This window comes from Calonectris borealis, chromosome 1 (assembly GCF_964195595.1).
Source record: "Calonectris borealis chromosome 1, bCalBor7.hap1.2, whole genome shotgun sequence".
NCBI lineage: Eukaryota > Metazoa > Chordata > Aves > Procellariiformes > Procellariidae > Calonectris > Calonectris borealis.
The window spans coordinates 69,766,118-69,792,879 of NC_134312.1; the positions used below are offsets into that span (position 1 = coordinate 69,766,118).

General features: G+C 49.3%; 1 protein-coding gene across 1 annotated transcript in view; it reads left to right on the plus strand.

The window, feature by feature from the left end:
• The window catches only part of CECR2 (CECR2 histone acetyl-lysine reader), a 97,820-nt gene that overhangs the window by 67,581 nt on the left and 3,477 nt on the right, over positions 1-26,762 (plus strand). Inside the window, exons 3-16 of the mRNA XM_075159525.1 lie at positions 5,854-6,037; positions 6,793-6,932; positions 7,446-7,550; positions 8,167-8,216; positions 10,573-10,742; positions 11,490-11,567; positions 16,442-16,598; positions 20,130-20,259; positions 20,547-20,584; positions 20,687-20,778; positions 21,064-21,190; positions 22,613-23,046; positions 24,178-24,306; positions 24,424-25,246. Of these exons, the coding sequence (XP_075015626.1) occupies positions 5,854-6,037; positions 6,793-6,932; positions 7,446-7,550; positions 8,167-8,216; positions 10,573-10,742; positions 11,490-11,567; positions 16,442-16,598; positions 20,130-20,259; positions 20,547-20,584; positions 20,687-20,778; positions 21,064-21,190; positions 22,613-23,046; positions 24,178-24,306; positions 24,424-25,246 (2,657 nt within the window). The remainder of the gene's footprint in view (positions 1-5,853; positions 6,038-6,792; positions 6,933-7,445; positions 7,551-8,166; positions 8,217-10,572; positions 10,743-11,489; positions 11,568-16,441; positions 16,599-20,129; positions 20,260-20,546; positions 20,585-20,686; positions 20,779-21,063; positions 21,191-22,612; positions 23,047-24,177; positions 24,307-24,423; positions 25,247-26,762) is intronic.

A 26,762-nucleotide genomic window follows, 5' to 3' on the forward strand; every position in this document is an offset into this window, starting at 1 on the left:
GACAGAAGTATCACCTCTATTATTTTTCTTACCGGCTAACTCTGTAAAAAGAACTATGAGAGTAATTATATACCTGTTTAAATAGTCTTTGAGGGAAAGGCTGAGCTCTTCCAGTCTTGTTTTCTGTGTTCCTCCCACATACTACTCTTGGGCAGGAGGTGGAGGAGGTCTATTGTTGTTCCTGCTCTGTCGTCCTCTGGTTTTGTCAGGGTTCTTGGTTTTAACCTCAACTACAGAACAATATACTGTCTGGGATAAGACATAGGTCAGGCTTGCCATTTTCCCAGCAGTTTTAGCTCAAGAGCGTTCCAGTATTTACTCTTCCGTTGCATTTTGTAAATTAAATGAAACAAGAGACTTAAAACACTGTCAACATGATAGATATTCTAGCTAGTGGGTCCAGGCAATTATTTGGAATCTGAACTTTCAGAAGGCTTATCTGTGTGTGCCAGCAGTATCTGAGCACCATTGAGAGATTTTTGTCTCCAATATTTCCAACTCCTTACCCTAATGTTTCTTTTAATCCAATATTTACTCCCACAGGGTTGGGGGTTTTGTGGGGGGGTGGGGTTTAGGGTTTTTTTTTTGAGGGGAGTGGAAAGGGGGGGGGCTCGTAACAAAATTGGCAGCAATAGACCAGACAGGGAAGTGTGCTGTGACAGTAATTCCACACTCAGGCCATGGCACCCTGCCTGCGGGAAGTGCAGATTGACACGGGGACTCTCTTACTGAATCAGTGTTTGTTTTTGCTTTTGTTTTTTTGGCTTGATTTTGTTTACAGTTTCCCAGCCAAGATTTGATTTACTTTGGAGACTTTAAAACTAAAAGCACAAGTCGCTCTGCTTCCTCTGGGCACGAGGATAAAAAAAATAAGAGAGTGCCTGTGCGTACACATAATTCCAGCCCCGACAGTGTTGGGTTCGCCCAGAAGGCTTTTCACATCGAGTTTGCCCTGCAGGGTTGCCTGTGGGGCTGGGGTCTCTAGGTGCAGCTGTCCCCTCCCAAGTGTGCACACCAGAAGCTCCGACCAATTTATTCCATATATCCCAGCAAAATTTTCACTCTCTCTTCCAGAGGTCTCCAAAGGAGCCCCTCTGGGAAGCTGGACATGGTGACAAACAGCGGGATGGGGGCTCGCTCCGCATGCTGGCCAGGCTTCTTTTTCTGACAGCAGTGTGGCCCCGTGCATTAAAACCCCAGGCGATGGGAAGGGTGCCTCTTCTGCGAAAATTGGGATCACCAGGCGGGGGGAGGAGTTCTCAGCTCTCCCCTCTCCTGGAGCACAGAGAAACCTCTCTCTTTGGGAGGCAGCCGGGCGGCAGATGGTCGGGCTGCGGCGCTGAGCTCTTGGGGGGTGTATCATTTCTCTGACTGTTCTGGACGCTGATACCCATGTTGGGGAGGAGCCCCTCCTTCGACTTGCTCCCGTCTTCTTTATGCCCTGATTTTTTTGCAGCTGCTGCTAAAGATCACAGGCAACTTGAGCTGCAACCTCACTGGTACTCTTGTGGCCTGTCTGCTGTTATTCCTCCCCTTCAACACTGATGTGCTAGGTCACGTCCTTCCCTGCGCCCTAGATTTCCTTTTGTATATGTAGAGGTCCGTAATGTATGATTAAAACTTTCAACCACAGGTGCGATTCAGCTTTGACCTCCTTTCTAATCATTGCAAAAAAAAGTAGGGACCTCTGACAATGACCCTGTGGTTTCAGAGCACAGCCAGAGACGAGACTAAGAATTGCATTGGGCTCACAAGAAATCACCTTCAACCATTTGGGATGTATCACATATATACACATGTACTATTCCACCACCCCACTACAGCTGTTCAAATTGCTTTGCACATCGGGTGGCCACTGCAAAGTAAGGGATGTTGTGGCAAGTGAGGGAAACTTTGTCTGAGTTTTCTGAAATATTAATGGTGCTGGTGAAGTTGGGATTGGGAGAAAGACAGTTGGTGGGAACGATGAAGTTTTACAGTTACAGAGTACTCTAAGGTAACTTTTTGGACCTCTTGTAGGTGATTTCTGTAATAGTTTTTCTTGGTTAATGAGCTGTATGCAAGATGCTTTTGCTGTATGGCAGGGGGAGGTAGAAGTGGTTGAGATATGGTGACAAGCATTGGGGCCCATGGTCTCACACTTTTTAAAAAATTGTTTTTAGGAGCTCCGATTTACTTTCACGGGAGAGTTGATTTTCCTTTGGATATGTGCTCTGAAATAGAATGTGTCCATGTACCAGTCCATTCTCCTTGGGAATACTCTGATTTGTAGAGAAAAGGACATTGCTGACTTAATGTTGCCTCTATTGGGCGAGTGTTGTTACAAGTCTTGTTGATGCTGAGAACCTCAAGAGAAGAGCTACATCTGTCTCTTCATCTCAGTGATCTCCCTCCTGCCTTCTTCCCACCTACAAAAGGCTTTTCAGAGGTTTTCAGCTGCAGCAGAGACTCTGTAGGACTTGCCACACCTGCAGGTGTATCACTGGATGTTTGTGAGCTTGAAAAAAGGCTATTTGACAGACTGCATCCACGTCATTCCACTCCTGGACCCTGTCTGTCTGATTCTTGGTTTTGAATTTTATGGATAATCTAACAATTAGTCCCGAGCATTTCTGCTTTGCACGGGGAAGAACCCCAAGGGCAGAGTTCTCACAGATTGCTGTGCTCCCTGCAGTTTTCTTCTCCAAACCAGGGGGGCTGTTTCAGAAACCTTTTTCAAAGGGAAATTTAATAGAGACAGGCTAAGTGAGACTAACCGTAGGTGTGGCAGATGGGTTGAAGGCGAGCACCCCACATTTGTCTGGAGAAAAGAGGCCGGCCCCCATGAAGAGGGAAAATATAAATTGGGTAAGATTGAGAGTGATTGGGAATGCCTTGAGACATCTGGTTCCCATCTCTGGTTCTCATTTCTATCCTTATTCAAAGCGACAAATGCACAGTAGCTGTCTTTGAAAATTGATGGGGGTAGGAACTCAAAGTACTCTTGAGAACAGAGCTTGTAATGTATCAGACACTGGGTGGATGGCGGAAATTTCTAGTGTTAGCCACTTATGTGAAAGTCAAACTCAAACCAAATTGGTTAAGTCAACAGAGCCAGTCCCCAGGGGGAATGAGAGTTACATAGGCAAAGATTTCAGATGATATTCTGGAATTGAGGGGCTTCCTGGATCAGTTTTCTTTGAGAGCAGCCAGAATGGTAGAGCAGGATAAGTGAACTCATGCAAGCGGTGAAAGTATCTGTCTGACCCATGCCTTTCCCTTTTTTTGGTAGAAAAAAATTTAGCCAGAAAAATAGGAGCAGGTAAAGCCCTGCTGCTTTTGTTGCTTCTTCCTGGCACCCCATGTCACCCACTAGTTTTTCAGGACCCTAGGAAAACTGTTTTTTCAGTCGATTTTATTGGAAATTGCCAGAGCCTCTGTATCAGATCTGATGAAATAATCTTCTGCCTTAAGCTCTGACAGAGTTGAACAACGGAACTCAGGGGACTGAAACTCGGATGCCCTCTGAGAGCTTACAGTCATTCCCCTTCTACGACGGACTAAGCATCCAAATACAGGTGTTGCTTTCCTGCTTTCAGGAAAAGATATTCTCATCACTGTTTCTGTTCTTGAAAGCTAGAGTCAGATCTGTCTTTCTTTTTTTTGTTTTAATCCGATGGCTTCAGTAAATATCTAATATTTAAGCTGTGTGTGATCAAATAGCACTTTTTAAAAGTCTATAAAGATAATCAAGTATCAACTTTTGCCAAGTTGAAGTCCTTGCTGGAAGTTGGATTGGGTCTTGAGGTATATGAGGAAGGCACTGTGGGAATGCACAGCTACTGTGTACCGTGCACGGAATATTTCATTTTAAAAAAGGATAGTTGCTGCAGTACTGGAGACAGCACAGAAACCATTTCATGAAACAGCCCTCCTTTATTGTGTTGGCTGAACTTTGTGAGTGTAGGGAACTGTTTCAAGTTGCATTTGTTTGATTGCTGATATTAGTGGGGCAAAACAATGACACCTGGAAATACCAATGCTTTGCTTGTGTTATGCAGAAGAGAGCTAACTCCAGGCTGCAGAAGGGACTAGATCCAGGTACATTCAGGCATCTGTTGTTAAATACAACCGGAGAGCCGGTAAGACTCATCCGGTGAGAGGAGTTACCTCTGGGAGGTCAGCTTGCATTTGACGTCAGAAAGAAGCAGGCTGGTGGGGAGTGATCTGCAGGGTGGTAGCATCAACTTCTCGCCGCTCGAGGAGGAAGGGGAATGCTGCCAGGTGGACATGGCTTGAGGAATCATGTGGCATCTGTTCCTTCATTCTTGCAGTCACTGTCCAGTCATGGTCCTTGGAAAGAAGTCCAGTCTTTACCAAAACGTGTGAAGTCTAATAGCTAACTTCTTGTTGACTTTTAACAATCTTATTCCAGTTGGATCGCACTCCTCTATCTCTTTGTTCAAAAATAATAGCTTTTGTAGTAGTTAGTAATTTCTCAGGCAAATGCAATTCTGTACTGTTGGCACGGTTCCATCAATCATATAGAGTAATCCGTTTGTGCCAAAAACCTATCAAGTTGAGCTGCCTTTTTGAGAGCTGGTGGGAATGTGTACCCAGTAGTGTTCTTGCCGGCATATGGACTTCCCGTGTGTGCAAGAATGGCTGGGGCATGGGGGGGTCCCCCTTTGCTGTGCTCAGGGTACACAACTCAAGCAGGCTGCGAGAGCCTGGCAAGTCTCAGGACTCAAAGTGATATGGACAGATCTCAAGAAAGTTTTATATTTAGGGGCACATGGCCTCACCAGCCCTTTTTCATTCCCTCCCCTGAAATTTTCAGCAGTCAGAATAAGGACTTAAGTCTCCTTAAAATATAGACAGGAATTCTTTTAGCCTTAAGCTCCATCAGCAGTGTAATGTGTGTCAGATAGGGACATTTACCCTCAATGCCAGATGAGGGTAAGGAATGTGTGTTTCCTTGGGTTATATGGTGAACGGCTGGCAACGAAAGGGGGACTTAACGTGGCCCAGCTAGCAAATGAGAGAGATCATTTCAGAAGCAGTGTTTATGAAGAGCTCGAGTGTTCACCTTGATCATCTGGGAGACTAGAGAGGAAAGAGTCCTCCGGGCTGAGCCCTGTTTGGGAGATACGCTCATGTTGGGAATGGGCTTTGTTGCATGGCAGGGTCCAAGCCACGTGCATTAACCGGGCTGTGCAGATGTCCCGCCGGAGCCACTGGTGGAGGAACAGTCAGAAAGTGGCAGCACCTTTGGGGATGGAGGGAGAGGAGAATGGGGGCCACAACAGGAGTATGGGAAGCATACAGCAGCAAAGCGAGGGGGAGATGATCAGTTATGGAAAGTTTCAAGCCACTGAAACAGGGCATGGAAAACTACTTAAGAGGCAGAGAGAGGAGCGGGGCTCGGCAATGGCAGATGTGAGGAGCAAACGGCAAGTGAAAAAGATGGTCTCCTCATGAAGTGAGGAGAGGCGGAAGGGGATCAGACTCGTCAGCTTCGTTGCATCCTATTTTAGTAAAGGGTCAATGTTGGTGCTGGCACAAGGGACTGCCCATCGGGATAGAAAGAGGATGAGGCTGAGTTAGCAGCTTGTTCTCTCAGCTTTCTGCAGTAATGCAGAGTCCTGTAAGCTGTATGTGTGTGATGTGAAATCCCATGGTGTTACAAAGAGATTTCTGTGTTTTGGGAACCTGAGTTACAGAGTTGCGCCTAACCACAGCTGTCGTGGGGCTCGGTTTTCCTTCAAGTGTTGGCTGTCTCTGTGTTGTGTTTGTTCGAGTTGCTTGGTTGCACCAGGTGTTTCTGGCATGGTGAACTACAGTGAGTGTGTGGGACTTTGTTTCCTTGGTTAGATCCCAGACATTTCACAGCTACCTGGAGGACATCATCAACTATCGCTGGGAGCTGGAGGAAGGGAAACCCAACCCCCTGCGGGAGTCCACCTTCCAGGAGCTGCCCCTGCGCACCCGGGTCGAGATCCTGCACCGCCTCTGTGACTACCGCCTTGATGCAGATGACGTCTTCGACCTCCTCAAGGTGCTTTGGGCAGCAGGGAAGGGGGAAACAGTGCGGCCGCAGGAGCTGGGCCAGATCAGTCAATCTTCCTGGGAAGAGAAGGGTTGATGCTGTTAAGTGTATTTTAAGGCCAGGTAATCGGCGGCGGTGCTGTGGGTTGGCAGTTCCCCATCTCCTCCCCTGCCTTGCAGAGGACCCAAGGCAAGCGCGCAGGACTGCTCCTGGGGCCCTTGAGCTGCAAGGATATATTTGTAACATGGGAGTCACTAAGTAAATTGGCTTCATTGGCTACTCTTCCTGCGAAGAGTGAATTTGGAGATGCTCCAACTGTAATGGCAGGGCTGTGAGAGCCGAGACTGCCTTGCTGAGGGATGGTGTGAGATGAAAGGATGGGGCTGAAGTGTACTGGGGGAGCTGGGGGAAGGGTGGTGGCAGGGAGGGGGGAGGGAGCTTCTCAGGGCTGTGCGTGACTGTCGCCAGCACTAATTAGACCTTCCCTGTCAGGAGCACCAGAGATGAAATGTTAAAACGAGAGGGGCCATTCAAATTAGAGATGCCAATCTAAATCCCTCCCTGGACAGAGAGGGAACGTCGCCTTCCCCCTGGAGTAACATTTTCCCAGCTCGGCCTGGAGGAGCAGCTGTACTGCTGCTGTGGCATGGTGGGAGGGGAGGAGGGAGGGAGGTATTTGCGGAGGGGTGTCATCATGTTTTGTGTGACAATGTGGCCGCTTTTCAACTTGTCACCGTCTGGCGGGGGGCTCCCGGTGGGCGCAGGGCTTGGACGCCGACAGCCTCCGCGTGGAGCCGCTGGGCGAGGACAGCAGCGGTGCCCTGTACTGGTACTTCTATGGCACGCGGATGTACAAGGAGGACCCGGTGCAGGGAAAAACCAACGGAGAGCTGGCTCCAGACAGGTAAGAGCCCCCCGCCACATCCCCGCTGTGTCTGGGTGCAGGGGCCAGCACAGCCAGCCCGGCTGGAGGGGGCTCCGCCTGACTGCTGTTGTGTCGGGGGGCGGCGGGGGGGAGCGTGCAGCGGCGCGGGGGGGGGGCCTGGGAGAGGGCTGGGGCAGTGCGGGGCGAGACTGGAGTTGCCAAGCAGACTGCGAGTTGCCCCGTGTCACGCATTGTGTGGGAGCCAGCCTGCAGCCTTTGTGGCACCAGGAGAGCCTGCTGTGGGAGCGATGCTGCCTGCCCCACCGCATTCCTCCCCGTCTGCCCCGCACCATGCCGGCGGCTCCCAGATCAGGCTCCCAGCGAGTGGGAATCCCTCCTCTCCTCCCCTCCCCGTCCCGTTGCTGCTCTGATTTAATCCCTCCTTTGGTTGGGTTCCTAGCAGCTGTTCCGATTTCCCTGCCCTTCTTCCATCCTGCCAGCCACAGTTCCCTTGCTCAGCAGATATTTCATGGTGGTTTTGCCATTTTGCAGGGGATGCGGGGGGCAGACAAACACCCCAAATGTTCCTGGGAAAACGGGCAAGAGACGAGGGCGACCCCCAAAGCGGAAAAAACTACTGGAAGAAAATTTGCTGAGGTATGGAAAGGTTGTTCCTGCAATAGATGTAAAATGCATCTTTTCCCAGAGGGAAGTATAATGTACTTCTGGGGTTCCCCCAATAAGTATGTATATACCATGCAGCCATAATTTCAATGCATCTCTGAAGTGAAGCAAGCTCAGACTTGGTGGGTGCTTTGATCACTCTCCAAAGAAAATTCTGACTGAGCTGGAAGCCAAGTTTGGTGAAACAGTGGGTATCACTCTTCCAACTGCCTCACTTCAGATGCAGTTCCCCCATGCAGTGCTAGGGGATATGCTCCTGATAAAGAACGCTTTCACTGCATAGCACTTGAAGCCAAAATCCTGGCCACTTGAGTCAGTATAGATTTTGGGATGCTTCCCGTAAGAACTGAAATACTGTCTTGCCAAACTCCAGCCTGCACCCTTCACTTCTTAAAATTTTATGAAGCTATCATAAGTATATATGTGAATATATATATCGAACCTGTGTTCTGCATGCTTTTTTTTTCATGGTTTTGCTGCGCGCTGAATAATTGCTGCATCCCCCATTCTTCTCCTCGGAAGCGCCTGCGTTTCAGTGATGTGAAGTAATGTATTTATTGTATCACTGCTTCTCTTTCTTTTTTGGTAGGGAGAAGGCAGAAGAGAACTTGCTAATCCGCGAGACTCAGATAAGAAATGGTAAAGAGATTTTGTGGGGTCAGGGTTGATACGATCAGCTAACATGGCTCTTAAATTATCAAAGCCCGGAGGGATGCCTTTCTCAGGAAAGGGACAGTCTTTCTGCCGGTGGTTGGGGCCGAGTTTGGAAGGAGGGGTTGGCATTGCAGGCTGCCTTGCAGCTGGGAGCCTGGGCACCTGCAGGCTTCCTATCTTATCGTGGATTAGTTTGGGATGAAGAAATGTAACGTATTGGGTTACACTAGGTTTTGGGGGCCCACCTACTCACTGAAGTTGGTAGAAATGGGCTGTGAATGGCCCTTGCTCCTCCAGGGATGAGGTGAGCACAAGCCCCTGTTTGTAGCGGGTGCATTTTTTCGGGCTGGGAAGAGAGTGGGGTCAGTGATGCGAAGACAGGGAAGGAAGAACCTTTTTGATTCTCCTCGCCTCTCCTTCCTGGTGGCCGTTGAGTGGCTGAGCTTGGTAAATGATGTCTTGGGGATACCTACCTAAGGGTTAATGAGGCAAGCAGAAAAAGTGAGTTGGCAACGTAATGTGAAAGTGAGTCCGAGGGGGCTGGGACTCATTTGTCGTACATGCGGACCCATTGGCTTCCACATAACCCAAGGGCTCAGCCTGCCTGTGTTCCCCCACAATAAAAGGCAAGGATGGCATCGTCTTTGCCGTGCCTCCTTCTCTTCACCCTTTGTCTTCAGGTTTCCTGGCGGCTGCTCTGGGGCTGCTCCGGAGCTGGGTGACAGAGCCGGGTGAGATGCTGGGGGGTTTATCAGATCATTGTCTTCCAGCAAATTGTGTCACTTCAGCTGTGGAATAATCTTCTGGTGGCACAAAGCAGTCCCTTAGTCCTGATTGCTTTTGAAACGAGTCACCCGAAAGCAGCTGGCAAGGGAAGGGGAAACGAGGGGTTAGGCTCTGGGGGCAGCACGCAGGTAAGCTCCCCGCTGCAGGTGGGCAGGGGACAGCTTCGCATTGCCAGGGAGGCAGAAACCAGCACACGGTTGGTCCTTCACCATTGAGGTTACCGGTCCCCAGTACGTTAACTTGAGCTGAAGCCAAGGGCGGGTTGAGCTGCACGCTGGCCTGTGGCCTGGAGCTAGCACACGCTTGCTCTGTGCCACTCCTGTGGCACGGAGGTTTCTGGCAGAGGGCAGGTGGCTGGAGGGAGGCTGCAGCTCTCCGGTCTTCCTGGGGCAACCTGATAGCTCGTGTGCCAGAGCCGCTGGCAGCTCAAATCCACAAAGGGCCCAGGGTCAGGTTCAGAGAGAAAGGGGCTCTGTTTTTTGCTTCTTTATGTTTTTCATAGTTAATTTGCTTGAAAATGCAGTGAGAAGCTGCGTGACCTCTGCCAGAGGGGGTGGTGACCGTTGCTTTCTCTCCAGTAGCCTGTGGTTAGCTCTAGAAAAGTCTAGAGGGAGCCGAGAACCCCTCAGCCTGAAGGGGTTTGAACCCTCCCCAAAAATGGGCCACAACGTTTTTTGCTTAGAGAGTGTCCTGGGGCAAAAGCATGCAAGTTGCAACCCATGAGGCTTCTCTGCTCTGTGTAAACATTTGTGGAGCAGGAACCACATTCCCCCTCTCCAGGTGGGTGTTCCAACCACCACGCGAGAGAGTCCTTCCTTTGCAATTAATATTCAAATGTTTCACACAAGGCGGAACAGCTCAGAGTGTCTTGGTAGTTGGGACATGCTTCAGAGCGGTGGGAGATCTGCTTCAGATCCCACTCTGGATCGAGCAGGGATGGGATGTGAACTTTTGGAACTTCCCCCTCATCTGGCAGCCCGATGAAGCCCGTCCTTCACTTCCTCTTCTGTTCTTTCAAGTGCCTGCAAACACAATGTTTCATTTGGGGAGAATGGGAGGTTTTATTCACCGCAGCAAAAGTTTGCAGTGCTAAAAAAAAAAAATTGGCTTATTTCAAATAACATTAATTTTCAATGTTTTTATTCTGCTGCCAGACTAAATCAGACATTTGCATTACCCTGTGTCCTGCTCTGGCTGACGGCCTCCATTACAAGAAACAAATTAAATCCTTTTCTCTGGTCCGTCATAGCTGGAATGGAGGCTTGCTACAGGGATGTCACGCTACCCATGCGTTGCTAAGTGCCACCATTATTTCTTCACCTCTGTGCTTCCTCTGTGTCTTGGCATCGCTTTCGGTGTCAGTAGGGGAGGTAGCAGAGCTTCTGGTGGATCAAGAGAGCTTTGGGTCTATAGCAAAGAGGATGTTTCCCGTAACAGTGGCCATTGGCCGTATCTTTTGCTCTTCCCGAGCCCTGAGGAGAAGAGAAGAGAAGGGATAAAGAAAAGTTGTTAGTCATAACTGCTGTGGAGATAACATCCTTTCATGTTGTTGAAGGGTCCCAGGGGCCTGGCCGTGGGACATGGTGGCTGCTGTGTCAGACGGAAGAGGAGTGGAGGCAGGTCACAGAGAGCTTCAGAGAGAGGACTTCCCTTAGAGAGCGGCAGCTCTACAAACTCTTGAGTGAAGACTTCCTGCCGGAGATCTGCAACATGATTGCACAGAAGGTGAGGAGACATGACATCCTGTTTACCTCTCTATGACCGCTTCCAAGAGCATGGATGTTTGCTGATTGAAGGAGAACTAAATCCAAGCAGCCCTCACCCCGTCCTGCTCCCCCCCGCTCCAGCCTGCAAGTGTCGTGGATGCAGGGGCTGTTTAGCATGTGTATGGGGAGAAAGGCTCTCCCCCATGGAGTGGCAGGGCTAGAGTCGATACTTAAGGATCTGGTTCGTGATGGCACAGCAGCATAGGTAGGATGGCTGAAGGGGTTACTGTCTTCAGCCACGTTCTGTGTCCCTTTTCTGCTAGCAGGGAATCTCTGTCTGCTTTTGAACTGCTGCGATTTACAGCCTGGCTTTTCTATGCAAACTGCCTGTGATTCCGCTTTTACTGCCGTTTCTCAGCTGGCTCTGCTGAAGGAGCAGTGGCTGCTTTAGCTGTCCTAGCTAAATCTGCTTGAGCTGGTATGTCAGAGCCCCAAAACTCCGAAGGGTGTTGTCCGTCAACTGAATGTTTTCAGGTGGGACAGATTTGGAATGGGATCCTTCGGCTAGATGGCTGTGTAAAATGGGCTCTGCAGTCAGTGTGATGTTCTTGGATTGAGTTCAGTTTGCTTGTTTGCTACCCTTGTAAAGCTAATAGGGATTTCATGGTCACTTCTAGCCCCCAGAGTTTCTCCTGCCAGTATCACCGATGTGCCCTAATTTCCTCCACTCTCTTTTTCCTTCCCTCAATTCTCAACCCTGTTTCAGGAGAAGCGTCTGCAGCGGACAGAGTTTTCTCCCAGGTGGATGTCTGACCATCAGCCCATCAAACCAATCAAGCAGGAGGTGAGGGGGGGTGCGAGGGGGAGGACGACGGAGGGAGGCGAGAGCAGATGCCTCCTGGGGGAAAAAATAAACCGCAGCATCGCTATTCAGTGGGAAGGAGTCATTTGAAAGTGCTTGTGCTGAAAGAGAGATGGGTGGTAATGCCCGTCAAAGGCAGGCTGACACTCGGGGTTTCTATGGCGAGCAGGGAGGTGCTGCCCTCTGGATCGCAGAGGTAACCGGCCTCGCCGCAGACTCCGGTGCAGCTGCATATGGAAATCTGCACTCAGTCTGGGGAATTCCACTTCAATGAAAGTGCTGGCACATTCGAGGCAGTTCAAAGAAAAGTTGAAGAAGGATGAGAGGGCTAGAAGAACCGTCTTACAAAGGGAAATGACAGAAATTCAGCCAAGGGGAAAACGTGAGGCTGCAAACACATGAGGGTGTAGACAGTGCAGAGGGAGAGAAGAATGACTGATGCGGTACGGTGCTGAGCGAGGAGGGGGTCAGCTGGAAATGGAAGTCACAATTTAGGCTGCTTAAAGAAATGCTTATCAAACTGCAGCCTTGTCAGCTGAAACGGCTCTCTCCATGCCTCTTCACCCTCATCTCTTCTCCATCCCATCAGTGGAACAGCGCTGCCGCTTGCGGGTCTGTGCAGTGAACCAGACCCAGGAAAATGGCTGGAGTTAAATATAACCTTTTTCTTTGGTCGGGGTTATTTTTAACGTAGATCAGCTTTCCGATCCAGTTCACCACACAGCCCCCAACAGTCACGCTGGCACAGCCAGGGGCATGGTACAGTGGAGATGGGGGGTCTTTGAACTGGCAACTGCTACCCAAAGCAATCGGTCAGGCAACACAGGATTAGCTTTGGAGGAAAAAATTGGCTTGATTCTATCAGGCCATGGCATAATCTCTTGCTGTAGATGTAATGAAAACGTAGTTACCTGGTGTTTTGTCAAACCCTGGGAAATTAAACTGCAGGGAATATTCCACATGAGCCAGGGTCAGGGGTTCCTGCAAAACAAAGGAGAAAGTACAGTTCCCCACAATAAATGCAATTACTTAGAATAGATAAATAAAAGGAAGGAAGAACCTCTCATCATACTGCAGATAAAAGCCTGCCGAAAGGAAAATAAGACCCCAGCGATGGTCAGTTTGGGGCCAGAATTGCTCTCTGCGAAGCCCACCGTGCAGGAAGCGCAGGGACACGTGTTTGTTCACAGGCAGCAGAAATCCCAGAGGAGGAGGGGAGTGGGAAACACATGGAGCCTGAATGATGCTAATCAGTACCGCAGGTGCTCCAGGTCTGCGGCAGCAGAGGACTGTTAATTGCTGCCTGTGGGCCAGTGAAACGTTTCCAGCGAGCGGGGGGCCCTCCCGGCACCCGCTGCGCTGAGGCATGGGGAGCCAGCCAGCGCGAGGGTGGTGACGCTCGTGGCGGCTCCCCAGCAGGACGTGACAGTCATCCCTGCCGCCGGGGAGCCAGGGAAGGTGCCAGCACGTCTGATGGCTTGTTTGCCGAGCGAGGGGTGGGCAGCAGGCGAGTCTGGGGGAGAAAACCTCAGCCCTGTGCAGGGGTCACCCCTTCATCCCGGCCCCGCGAGCTGGATGCTGCTTCGGTCCGAGATATAACTGCTCCGTAGGCTCCTAATCCTGCGGGGGATTTCTCAACAGGTGGTTCAGATTAGCTCCTCATTAAAGAGCCGCCTGAGCAGCACCCTCATTAGGGCAGCGCTGCGGAAACCGGAGCAGGGAAGGTTTGGAGGGCGAGGGGCCGGGGCGTGTGGCTGGAGGGGGCTGGGGCGCCCGGGGCACCCGCGCCTCCTGGCCTTCTGCCCCTGAAGCCTGATACCCACTGACTGGAGAGCAAAGCAAAAGGCAGAAGTTTGGCCCTTTCGGGGTCCCAGGGGGGAACGACGGCGATGCTGTGTCCTGGAGTGCTCTCTGGCGGAGGGAAGGAGGCGGTGATGCCGCAGTCGTGGATGAGAGGGGTGGTTTTTATTCTCCAAGTGGGGAGGAAGCTGGAGAAATGTCCCTTTGCCACCTCTTCATTCAGGAAGGAAGTTTAACTTGTGTTGGGTTCTTGCTTTTATCGTTCCAATAGGCGTCTGCTTCCATCACATCTAGTAGGAGTTTACTTGTTTGTGTTTGCTTATTTTTTTAACCCTGAGTTGAGCACCCTCATCCCCAATGGGCTTAAGTGGGACACCAGGCAATAGGTCCCTCTGAAAATCTGGCTATTTCTGTGTCTGAAGTGTCTCGAAAAGCCCATGCCAGCATTGCTGCTGCCCTGCAATCACTGCAGGGAGCAAGTGCAGTTGTCACGGGCATCTGCTGCAGCCCTTGGTGCTCACTACACTGCGCTTGTGGTTTCTGCTTTTCCCTTTTCTTCTCTGCCTACATCTGCTAGGACGGCATCCTCTCCTTTGCTTCAGATTGTCCTGTTGCTTCGTCGATGCCATGTTTGTGGTGGGTTGATGTGGAACATGATATAGATTCTGTGTTGCGCCATTACAGTACAGGGTGCTGAATGCACCCTGCAGGCTCGGAGAGGCCCTGGTGTGAGCACTGTGGCTTGGATGTTGTATTGACGTTTCCGTAGGACATGAATGGTGGAAGCTGTATGAATCCAGGGAAAGGGAAGGTCTGACCTGTGCACCAACAGTTGAAGAAATTAGTGTGGCACGTCAGGCTGGCTTAGATCTACTGGATGGAGAATCTAGAGGCTGATGGTCACATCCTGAATAAAGTATCTCAGTGTACCAACTTCTGGTGGCTGGTTCCTGCTCACCTCTTTCTCTTCCGAATTGCTGCAGAACCTGATGTTTGTTGTTATTGCAATTTAAAGATTGATCAAGAAAGTTAGAAAATTAGGGGAAAACTAGTTGATGATGATCAGGGTAAGGCCTGAAAGGAAGATGTTTGTGGTGCATGAGTAGAAAATTGGGTGGTAAAGTGGTTGAGAAAGGGATATGAAAAGACTCAAAAGTGGAAACGTAGAACCCAGTTCTGTAGGTTCTTGACATCTTGTACTTGTCATAGCAGTTTCAGTCCTGGGCATCCTGGTGTTTGGATATTGATCAGTTGGAGGAAAGGTCTGAGAGAGACAACTAGAATGATCAGGGCGCTGGAAGGATCGCTTTATAAGGAAACATTTAACCTAATTACAGAAACATGGGAGTTTTGTGTAAGTGTCTGAGAAAGCCCATAAAGGCTGGAATGTGGCTGAAGAAGAGAATTTATGCTTGCCCAGAAGAACGTAACTAGGAATAATTGGATGGAACGAGGGGATGAGAAATTAACTTTAGTCTGAATGTGAGGAGAAGCTGGCTAACCTAAAGGCGTGTGGACTCACAGAATGGCTTCCTTAGGAAGGAGGTAGAAGAGTGAAATACTAATATTTGGCAAAGGCCTAAAAAGGAAAAGAAAATGGGCAGAGTTCCCTTGTGAGATCGTGCTGTGGGTTTCACCTAAAAAGGTCAGCACAGAATAGGTGTTTTTGCTGTCCAGTCTGTCCCTAGATGCAGGATATGGTCCTAATGTCGTCAAGAGTCCCATCACCCTCTCTTGGACACTTCTCTGTGGCTGTTGGTGGTTGAAGCATAATTCTCTTAATATATTGTTGCTGTTGGAGACAGGGACATAATAGGCAATGCTCATCCACGGAGACCTGCAGGGGGAGATTGTAGGGCAGTGCTGTGTAGGGGAAGGGGAGGCAGAGGGGGAATGAATGTACAGTGAAACCAGACAACTTTTCTAGGTTTATCAGAACACCCCGAGGTTCCACTTCTAGGCAATGAAACAAGGACAAAATAGTAATCATGGTGCCAGATTTTTTTCTGAGGACTAATAATGGGCCTGGAAAAGTTGATGGTCTGAGCAGCAGCCAAGGGTCCCCAGCTGATTGCTAATCCTCAGGAACTGCCTTCTGCCTAAGTAGTGGTTGCTGGTTATTCCCTGAAAACGAAGGTGGAGAAAACCGTATGCACATTGTTCTTTTCCGGTGGATATTCCCTGCTGAAAGGCACAAGTATCTTGGTCTTGCAGAAGTCAAAGAGGTGGGAGTAGCTGGTGGATGACCAATTCATTTGTCTTATAATTAAATTAAACTAATAAAGGTAATTCCACACTGCCATATACATACCTCACACTTTATTGGAGAAATAGGAGCAGGCGATCCCTGGTCTGGGAAGCCTGCAGTCTAAGTGGGATCAAACACAGCCTTGCAGCCTGCTGGCAGTGGGGAGGTGAGGAAGTGGGGCGATAAAGAGCCAGGCGTCCTCAAATGAGAAAACTGATTGGGGTACCCAGCAGGAAAACAGTCCAAACAAACAAGCAAGAGCTAGTTCAGGGGAGATTAGCACACAGAAATACGGCGGGCCTTATTTTGAACAGGAAAGGAAAACACTCTAAACGATACCTTGGTGCAAGGCTGTACCAGTCTCTTTTCCTTTCCTAAGTACTCTTGTGTTATATAGCAGAGCCAGGTTTGGCAGAGTAGTCCTTTCTGCTCACGCTTGCAACTCAGCGCTCTGCTAGCTGGAAGGGGTAGAGGTGTTGTGTGGGGGCGTCAACAGCCTGAGTCCTTTGCTCGGAAGGGAAATTACGTGCGGTGCGTCCCTGGCAGAGTGGCAGCTTGTCTAACCCATAGCTTCTCCTTCCTTTGTCCCTGTATCAGTAGGATTTCATTGCTTGACAAATAACTTTCCTTTACATGTTGCTTTTCATCCGAGAATTCATGTGTACAAATCCTTTTTTTTTTTCCTTTTTTTTTTCCCCCCAGCCGTTCATTGTAGGTATGCTTTAATACTTGCTCAAAGTAAACCTGCTTCTGCTCAGACTTCAATAAGCCAATGCATTACAGTTTTTGGTGCACCGTTTTGTCACAGGTAAACCCAAACGTGCTGAGTTCGATGGAGAAGCAGAGGCGCAGAGAGGAAGAGGAGGAGCGCCAAATCCTTATAGCAGTGCAGAAGAGGGAGCAGGAACAGCTGCTGAAGGAGGAGAGGAAGAGAGAGATGGAGGAGAAGGTCAAAGCAGTGGAAGGTAAGTGTGACCAGTGTGAAGCAGGGGTGGAAGCTTTCAAAGCCAAGATTGAGATCTTGAATTAAGATCTGCCATTTGCGTTCCTCCCCTGCCAGACCTGCTAACGGGAATATCTTTTCTTGCACTTACGTTGGATAAATTGATCTGACTGTAGCTTCTTTTCTTTTGTCTACCTCCTTGAGTGGTGTTGACTGTTCTCTAGTGTACCCTTCAACTGTGTCGTCTTTCTCAAATCATGGTTATTTTCCCCCTTGCCCCAGCTGTACTTTTTTTTCCTGCTATTTGTGCTGTTCCTCAGTTTTCTTCTGTCTCCCCACTTGCCTCCTCATGGATTTCCTTGTGTGCAGGATTAGCTGGCTTTGCTCTTGCTGCATAGCATTTAGTCCTTTTGGTCCAATGCATGATGAAAGAAGAATTCCCTTTGAGGAGAAAGGGAACGGGACAACATGGGAGTAGCAAAAGTAGTATTTTTACATTGCTACTGGCCTTATCAATTGAGAACTAAAGATCTGAACATCTTCAGAAAACCATGGTGGTAATGTGTGGCAGTATCAGTATCGTGAATCCTTAAGTGGATAAAGAATCAGAAAAGGAAAAAAGATTAAGTTCATGCAAACCTTGTAAACTTTCCAGGATTAAACAGTCTGCTACCAGATGTTTGGTAGCAGTCCAGATGTTATCTAAGAATAGTTTCTTTTACCTGCTTACCTTTCTAACCTTTAGAAAATCCAATTACTTGCTTGGCCTTCATATATTCCTGGTTGCCAGTCCTAGCTAATCTGGTACTTTAAACTGAGAATCATCCAGCTTCCATATCTGCCACAGATATCTGTTTCACCTTGGCAAATTGCATATTCTCTGTGCTTTAATTCTCCATCTGTATAGACAAAATTAATCTTGAAGTTCCAGAAGAGCTGCAAAGATGAATGTACCTGTAAAAAGGTCTCGTTTTGGTACAAGCCATGTCCTTTTCTGGGTAAATGCAATCACTACATAATCTGATGCAAAGGCACCAGAGCCACTCAAGAAACTGGCATGGGATTGGGCAGTAAACTGTTTTAAGCCAATTTAGAATACATTCATGCTTTTCTTGGCAGAGATGCTTTTATTTTGGTTTGTGCAGTTTCTTTCAGTTTAGTTTAAACTTGTCCATAGTCAGTTTAGGCTAAGTCAGGAGAAGTCTCCTTTTAAGCTGGTGCAAAAGCTGTTTGGAAAGGTTATTTAAATGACTGACTTGTTCCGTTAAATCACTGCAGTATTTTTCATCCCTAGAAACAGCAGCTATCCAGGTAAAACTTTGGCTTCTTAACAATCTTTCCTTATTGCCAAGCACACCTTCCATTAGCGTTTACTTTCATGACAGTTCTTATGATGGACAGAAAGTGATTTGAAGATGAAGTAATTTGGTTTGCTTTGTTCAAACTTGTTAAAACTGGACATCCATCGACAGAGGTTTTAGGATAACAAAGATTTTCTTGTATTTTGCAGTCTGTTTGGAATTTAACATTAATTTTGTAAGGTCTTTTATAGAGGGGTGATGTGAAACACAGAGTGAAATATCTGCTCTCTGATGAACTTCATCAGCACTTCACCTGCTTCTCGGTTTTGGACTGTATGCCTGTTTTTAGACCACATTCCTGTTTCCAGGCTGGGATTTCACTTCCCCCTACTCCAACGCACGCCCCAGGTAGCGAGCCTCCTGCTGGGTCCATCTGTACTTCCCTGAATTTATGAGTTAAAGCAGCTTTCTAGATTTCTACCACAACAGCAGGTTAGAGTTTCCCAGTTCTCTTCCCAGATGCTGCTCCAACATTCTCTCTCGCACGTACGACTTCCTAGCTGTTTGAGGTACTTTTTAGAGCATTGGTTAGATTTTGAAAGCTGCTGGGTAGGACTCAGCCCAGACCAACAGCATGAAAACGAGCTCTGCCAGTGATCTTTAACATGCTGTATTAATCACTTGCTGTGGTAGAGGAACCTGCCATTAATCCTGACTGAGGTCCAGTCTGGTACGAGGATAGCGCTCCCTGACTCCTGTCAGTTTACCAGGTCAGATCATTGGCAGGCCTTGATGGATTTCTAAAATCTACATCACCTCACCTCTTGACTGCTGTTGCCATGAGATTTTCCTTTTGCTGCCCAAATCACCACCTCATGTTCTTCTCAGCTTTCTCACTTAGGCATCCATTACAATGTCTTCTAAGTGATGCTAATTTTACTAAAGAATCATGAAGTACTGACCTGTGCTTGGACAGACTCAGATAAACTCTGTTAACTGCAATTTGATGTTGGACTTCTCATCATTAAATGTTATAATAGATGCTGCTAGTAGATTCTGTAGGACATCTTAGATGCAAGTCCTGTTCTCCCAACTTCAGTGCTACCCAGAGTCTTCTAACGGGAAATTTGGACTTTCTTTTACCAGTCTTTGACATATCTGGCCATGGATGTCCCTGGAAATACCCACCTTGTAGCTATTCCTAGTTTTCTTGTGCTCTCGACGCCCATCCCAAATTTGGTTTTGACTGACAAAGACAGTAAATTAATACTCTTCCACCAGAGCTGGTGCTTCTTGAGTCTTTGGCATTTTCCAAAGATGGAGCCTCTGCTAGAGGGTATTAGCCAAGTCTCCCCCATCTTTCTTTCACTCTGGGTGTTTCCTGATGTGGCCTGTTTTCTGGGGTCTTACTCCTATGACATCTCTCCCTGAACATTACTTTCACAGAATTCTGCTCCTACAGAAAGTTGGTACAACTGCAGGTGTTTAGCAAGTCAAATGAATTCAGATTTCCTATAAGAAAAAGGAAATGAGGTTCATAAGAGCCCATAAACTTTCTATTATGAAGCAATCTGTTAGCCAGCTGTCTGGTTGCAAACCACAGGTTATATTACCAGTGTTGCTTCTTCCTGTCTCTCACCTCTTAAACCAAAGCTGTCCCAGTGGCCCTCCTGTGTGGCAGCTTGCTCGCTCTGGCTGCTGGCCGTGAAGGCCTACCTGAGCAATCTTCCCAAAGCTAGCCATGGTGGTGGAGGATATTAATGACACCGGTTACCCATTGCCACCCAGCTGGTAGAACTTCACCCTTCCCTCGGCACTGCTCTTCATCCAATTCAGTGCCAAACCAGCTGCCTTGAGTTCACCTGGCTGAGGTGAAGCATCTGAAGGATGGTAACTTAACAAGCCAGCTCTTTCCATAGTGCTGATCTATGCCTAGGTCTGTGCATTGAACTTCTCTCTTTGTACCACGCCATGGTCAGGAATTTGTCTGGAAGCTGCCTAGGGGAGCATCTGTATCACAGTAATGCTTCAAAATCAGTGATTGTAAAGTCAAGGGAAAATGAAGAGGCATGTTGATGGTGCGCTGTATTCTCACCTCCTCTGCTCCTGTGCTGGTGCTGCTTTTGCTGAAAGAACAAGAACGTTTCACTGGAGTTCTTGAAAGCTGCAGGAGCTGCCTTCATTTTCCCTGCAAGATGTTGTTGACAAGGAGCGCTGAATGTTTTTTCACCTCTCCCCCCTCCCCACTGCAGAACGGGCCAGGAGGAGGAAGCTTCGTGAAGAGCGGGCCTGGCTGCTGGCGCAGGGGAAGGAGCTCCCCCCTGAGCTTTCCCACTTGGATCCCAGTTCCCCTACCAGGGAAGAGCGAAGGACCAAGGATCTGTGAGTATGCAGCTGGGCATGCAGCACGCGAGTGCATTGAAGTAGTGAGTACGGGAAGGAGAGGAGTGTGATCGTTCGCAGGAATGAGGAGGGAGAAGTGAGGTTGGAGAACAGCGAGCAGTAAGCTGAGAAACATCTGGATTTGGTCCATCCTAGAGGAATGTTTGTGATGAGGCCTATTTGTCAGCATTATGGCACTGTGCGTGGGGTGGAAGGGAAGATGAAGTATGAGAGCATGTCTTATATGTCCTCAGACTGCATATTCACTGTTGCGCTTCCCGTTACAGCTTTGAACTGGACGATGAGTTCACAGCCATGTACAAAGGTTAGTCCTGCCCCAGCTTTCCCCTTTGCATGACTTGCTCAAAGGGAAATACTCCCTTGGGCGTGTGTGTGTTACCATTCACCTTTCTTCTGCTACTGCCAGTTCTAGATGTGGTAAAGGCTCACAAGGACTCTTGGCCCTTCTTGGAGCCCGTTGATGAATCGTATGCTCCCAACTACTACCAGATCATTAAGGTATGGAAAGTGGTCCAGCCATCTTGACTGATGCACTTTGTTGACCGGGATGCAGTTTTTTAGAAGTGTTCTGAAGTTTTGTGGGCTGTGTTACCCTCGCAGTCAAACTGCATGGCTCCAGTAGTCCCTTCTAGCCTTACAAGTCAAGGAAACCAAAGATGAGAGGCTGCCTTTCAGGAGAGCAGCCTCTGCTCCCCATCCCCTCTCTGTGAGGAGGCTAGCTATGCAACTTCGTAAGCCCCGCTACGCTTGCTGTAACTGAAGGGAGGTTTTGTGGCATTTCAGGCCCCCATGGACATCTCTAGCATGGAGAAGAAGTTGAATGGAGGTCAGTACTGCACCAAGGAAGAATTTGTGGGCGATATGAAGACCATGTTCAGGAACTGTCTTAAGTACAATGGTGAAGGCAGTGGTAAGAGCAGTAAGATGCTAAGTTCATCTATTTGCAGTGCTCAGTCAAAGCAAGAAGTGATCTCTTCCTACTGACTAGTACTTGATTTGTACTTATTCTTTTTCAGGGTATTTTTGGGAGGCCGGACGAAAGAGTAGGAGCTCCTGAGTAATAAGGCCTGGGGTTTTAGCAAGGTTTTTAGCACAAATTGATCATGCTGAATTGGGGCATGGCATACTAAGGGGCTCCCATGTTGGGAGATGGTGAAGGCAGAACATACAGAGAGAAGAAAGTCTGTTTCTTTCTGAGCTCATTCCTTCGTGTGCTTGTGTATGTCTGTGTGCCCTTTTTTCTCATAATACGTAACAGACTTTGAAAAGCATTGGAATCTGGTTAGCTCCCAGTGTTTGCTGAGTACCACAGAAAAGTGAGGAATGAAGCAAGCTTGTAGTCCTTTGGATGGAAAATGTAGATTTTAGATTCCTTGGCTATTGAATGAACAACATGAGTTTGCAAATGGGAAACTCTGGATTTAATTGCCATGCCAATTAGAATTCTACATGTTGCTTAGGTAAGAAATCCGTTCCCATATGGTGGGTCATCACTGCAGACTGTGTCTCACCAGCACCACCTTGAAAGGGAAATAGTTACAGCTACTCAGCTTGTCACTGTGGACCCCAAGTAAAAGCATTCCTGCACTGCCACTGGGAGAGCTCTGTTTCCCGAGGAACTTCAGGGTTAGTTTAGTGGAAACAACTGGAAAGTCATTTGCTTCAAGCCCTTGTCATTAACACCTCTCACGTCTTTTCCTTCCTATCCACTCCAATGAAAAGTAGGAGCCCTTCTGGGGGGGGGCTCCCTTAGGAGCAGAACTGTCCTGTGGAAATGACGCAATGGGGACACTGGTGTTAGCAATAGCTTTTGTGTCAGGGTCAGCAAGTGCTTTAGAAACTCTACGTGGATAAATACATTTGCTGATTTTCCTGTCTTGTAGCATACAGCAGAGATTTGAACAAGTCCAAGAAAAGCCTCTGAATGTAATCAAATAGCATTGCTGGAAGTTCACATTTCTTCTCTCAGCACTCTGCTGGCTAACTGTGCAGGTCACGCATCTCTGCGAGCAGACGTGGTGCTTCTCGTAATGTAACTTTTGGCACTATGCTGGAACACGGAGTTATTGCTGACTCTGCAGGCCGTGCTGTAATGGTACTTTGTCATGCCTATGTGCCTGTCCTCTGGTGGGGTTACTGAACAAATCTGGTGCTGCGTTGCCTATCGAGTTTAAGAATGTAAACCAAAGTCGACTAATTAGAAACAAAAGTCTTCCTCAAAGAAACTTTGTAGAGGGGAGATGATTTATCTGATGGGGAAAGTCTGATGTTGCTTAATTGTTTCTCTCTATAAGGTTCTGTCCCTGATGTTGTTGGGTTTTTTTGACTGCAGAATATACGAAGATGGCTTACAACTTAGAGAGGTGTTTCCACCGAGCAATGATGAAGCACTTCCCTGGGGAAGATGGAGACACAGATGAGGAGTTTTGGATCAGAGAAGACGGGAGACGGGAGAAGAGGAGCCGGCGGACTGGCCGCTCCAGCACAGGCAGTGTTTGGACTCGGTCGCGAGACCCAGATGGACCAGGCAAGAGGCAACAACGCCTGGAAAATGGAGGAAAACCTCCACCATATCGAGCTACTTCCAGGGCTCCTGCTTCTTCTTCCTCTTCCTCCTCCTCCTCCTTCTCCTCATCCTCTGCAGAGGATCCAAGTGGCAACCCAATGCAGCCTCCTCGAGAAGTGGGCCCTTCCAATGGGCGAGGTTTCCCCCGATCTCTGCAGTACGGGGGCATGCCCAGCCCTGTGCCACATCCCGGCCAGATGGTAAGGAGCAGTTTCTGCTGTTCTTCACCCATCAGGTCTGCAGAGGGAGGGAGGTACAGGGGAATGAAGCTCTCTACTGTGAAATCCCTACTGCGTGGCAAGAACCTTTTTCCAGAGATTAAGGGTCAGGGCTATGGTTTCTACAGCTGAAACTTTTCAGCCCTTAGATTTAAACTGGTACAGTTTCAGTCTCTGCCACACTAGCTGGGAACAGTCTCCTAATGTTTCCCATGGTCAGCACGTCCCCGTGTGGGCTTGCGCCAGCCCTGGCTCCCCCAGTTCTCTTCTCTCCTTGGAGAGTTACCCCGTTGTGCATGGAAAGCAGTCACATCTTCTCTCTTAACCTCCAGTTGATGATGCTAAACAAGCCGGTCTTTTTTTGTCTCAATTGTTTACAGATGCCTGGTAACTTTGTGCCATCTGTGTACTACTGCATTTTTTGCCTTGAGTATTTATAAAAGCAGTAAACGAAATCAAACACAAGGCCACCCTGGACTGCAGCAGTGACCTCCCTTTAGCCCAACATTTCTTCTCTGAATGCCACCTGTTCTGCCTCCCCTCTGAGCTGTTCCTCACCCATCCTTCACTGCCTTTTCTATTTTAACCAGTGATGTCTTGTGGTGTGGTGTATCAGCTGCTCCTCTTGAGATCCAGAGGAGGATCTCGCCCTTTTAGCTAGAGATCAAACAAAATTATTAGAGCGATTCTTGTGATGCAGATAGTGGGAGGCAGTAGGAGAGCTGGAGGCAATGAGTATTTTGAAGGAAATCCAGCACATTTCCCTCATCGTCCTGCTTGCATACTCTTGTGGTCCGCTCCTCTCCTTGGAGCAAACCACTGCCCCCTCCAGTTTTCTTGCTTGCTCCCAAGTAGTTGAGTGGCAAATGAGTGCATTGCAACCTTGCCTGCAGGGAGACGTGGCTGGGGTGTGAGAAAGTGCCTTTGGCAGGGGAGCTGTGTCACCTCGTAGGAAAGAGACTAAGGTTTTCCATGGTGTCTCCAAAAAGCCCGTCTGCTCATCTGTGTAGTTCCTCCAACCTTGGCTTCCCCTCACCTGCAGCAGCTCTCCTGCTTTTCTGCGCTTCATGAATTGTTTTATTTCTCCCTCCCGCACCCCTCCCTGTCTCCCAGAGACCAGCCGTGCCAGGAACGTTTGGTCCCCTGCGCGGATCAGATCCCACAAAACTGTACGGCTCGCCGCGAGTGCCTGAGCCCCATCCCGGAGACCCGGTCCAGCAGCACCAGCACTTTGCCATGCAGGTAAGAAACGCTGCAGCCAAGGGATCCAGCACCCCGGGACCCGCAGGTCTCCTCTCCTCCTTGGTGCAACAGCTCTCACCGAGACCCACCCCGTCTCTCTCTCTCCCTCCTCCCCAGCCGGCCGTGGGACTGAGCGAGCACCGCGGGCACAGGCTGGCCGCCCCGGAGAAGCAGGCGTGTGCAGGACCGACCCACGTCACCGGCCTCGGCCCCCGGCCGGGCGCCCTGCAGCTGGGGCGCGTGAGCGGCCCCCCGCCCGACGCTGTCTACCCGCCGGCCCAGTTCCAGCAGGGCTTCCTCCCCCCGAGGCACAACGGGCCCCCTGTGAGGCCGCCGGAGGGATCGGAGGTCCCCCCGGGGCACATGTACCGGCCCTACAAGTACCTGAACCGCGCACACCCAGCCCTGTGGAACGGCAGCCATGGCCCCGCCGGTCAGGGCACCGTGGGGCCGGAGGAGAAGGCGCCCATGGGGCCGGGGCCTTCGCTCCAGCCCCGCGCCCTGGGTCATATGATGGACCCCCGGGCCATGAGGCCACCGCTGCCTCCCAGCCAGTGGACCGAGCAATCAAACTTCCTACCTCACGGGGTGCCTCCCTCAGGGTATATCAGACCACCTGGGAAAGCCACCGGCCAGAGGATGCCGCAGCCGCCGGCCACTCTGTTCGGGGGACCGCCTCAGGTTCAAAGAGGGTGCCAGGGTGGGGACTCCATGATGGACAGCCCGGAGATGATCGCCATGCAGCAGCTGTCCTCCCGCGTGTGCCCGCCGGGTGTGCCTTACCACCCTCGCCAGCCGCCCCCGCCGCACCTCCCCGGACCCTTTCCCCAGCTGGCTCACGCCGCCTCCGCCGCCGGCGTGCAGCCTCCGAAACCCATCGTGGGGAACGGGAGCTCGCAGGATCCCACCGGTCAGACCATGGAGCCGGAGAGCAACCAAGGTAACACCTCGAGCGCCCGCCTGCCAACGCGGCGGTTCCTGCCTGTAGCGCGTTTGACCTTCCCTGCCCGACCCTTTGCTCGCTGCCAGGCATCCCTCCTGCCCGCTGCACAGCATCACCGTTTGCCGTGCCAGGGCAGACCCTCTGCCCACTGGTGTGCGCTTGCGAGGAGGGCGAGGGAGCACCCCCAGGCCAGCTTTGTTACTCTTGGGCTCTAACCTCGTAGGGTCCCAAACTTAACTGTCTTGCAGATGCACAAAACCTGTGTCTGCAAATGTGGTTTTATTTGGATTTGCGCCACTAGAGAAGCAAAAAATATGCCCTGACTTTCAGGCTTACCAGAGTCAATTCTAAACAGTGGCTGAGGCTCAGCGACAAAAGCAGGTTTTTTTCTAGAAAAGAATTAAAATCTTGATTAAATAGTTGTGGGACACACATTTTTTTATGCATGTCTTTTTTAATCTAAATTGGAATATATTTTTCTGCTCCAGCCATCACTTAGATTTTTCTAAGGTTTTTTTTTCACTGTAGTCTGCCAGAGGTCCCCTCTGTCCCAGCTATACCTGCAAGCTATCAGCTTGCCATGGGGTGCAAATGCAAAGCATAGGCTGTGATGCTTCAACTCACTTGGAGTTAATATAAAATTGGATCTGCAGAGAGTTAGGTAAGGAAAGAAGATGTTACGTGAATAAATGGTTTAAATACACTCCTTTGAGTATATGTCAGTACAGCTTCTCCTCTGAAATGCACATGTGCCTTGTGAGTTTAATATCTCAAAGTCTTCACACAACAGGACTGCCCAAAAGCCCCTGAGCAGCCGTGTCAGTTCAGGTGGGATGGCAGTGTGTCGTGTGTGCCATCGCAAGTTTCTTTCTAGTTGAATTTCATTCATTCTAGCTGGTAAACTAGAGATCAAAAAAAACCCTTAAAAATAAAACAAACCTAAAGTAGAGATCAAAAAAACCCAGAGATCAAAAAAAATTTTTTTTTTTTCATTAATTCTAGCTGGTAAACTAGAGATCAAAACCCTTGCATCTTTTATCGATCCCTTGTGTGCTTTGCACTAAGAGGAAACTCTTTCCTTGTGTGGCATTGCTTAAAAGTCATCATCACTTAACTGTGCTGGATATAGAACAGAGACGGGGGGGAGGACGTTGAGTGATTGCAGGGCAGAGTAGCCACATCACCAAATCACAGTTGGTTAAAATATGGCTGCGATCGGCTCCTCAGTATCTCGGTGTGTGGTAGCGCTTCTGCCCAAGCTGTGGGGTTTGTGGACCAGAAGGGGCAACACAGCATGAAATCAAGCTGCCGTTACCCCGGCTTCTTAGCTTGCTGTCACGTGGATCCTGCTGTATTTCCCAACTCTGCCTCTCCATTAGGCAGCCTCTGCACACCCGTGTGTCAGACCAAGCCCACGTGTGCAATGTTACTCCAGTGGAGGTGCGACTTACCGGTGGCTTGCAAACTGTAGCGGGCCTGTATCTTAAGGGTTCAGTCCACGTGTGCCATCTTT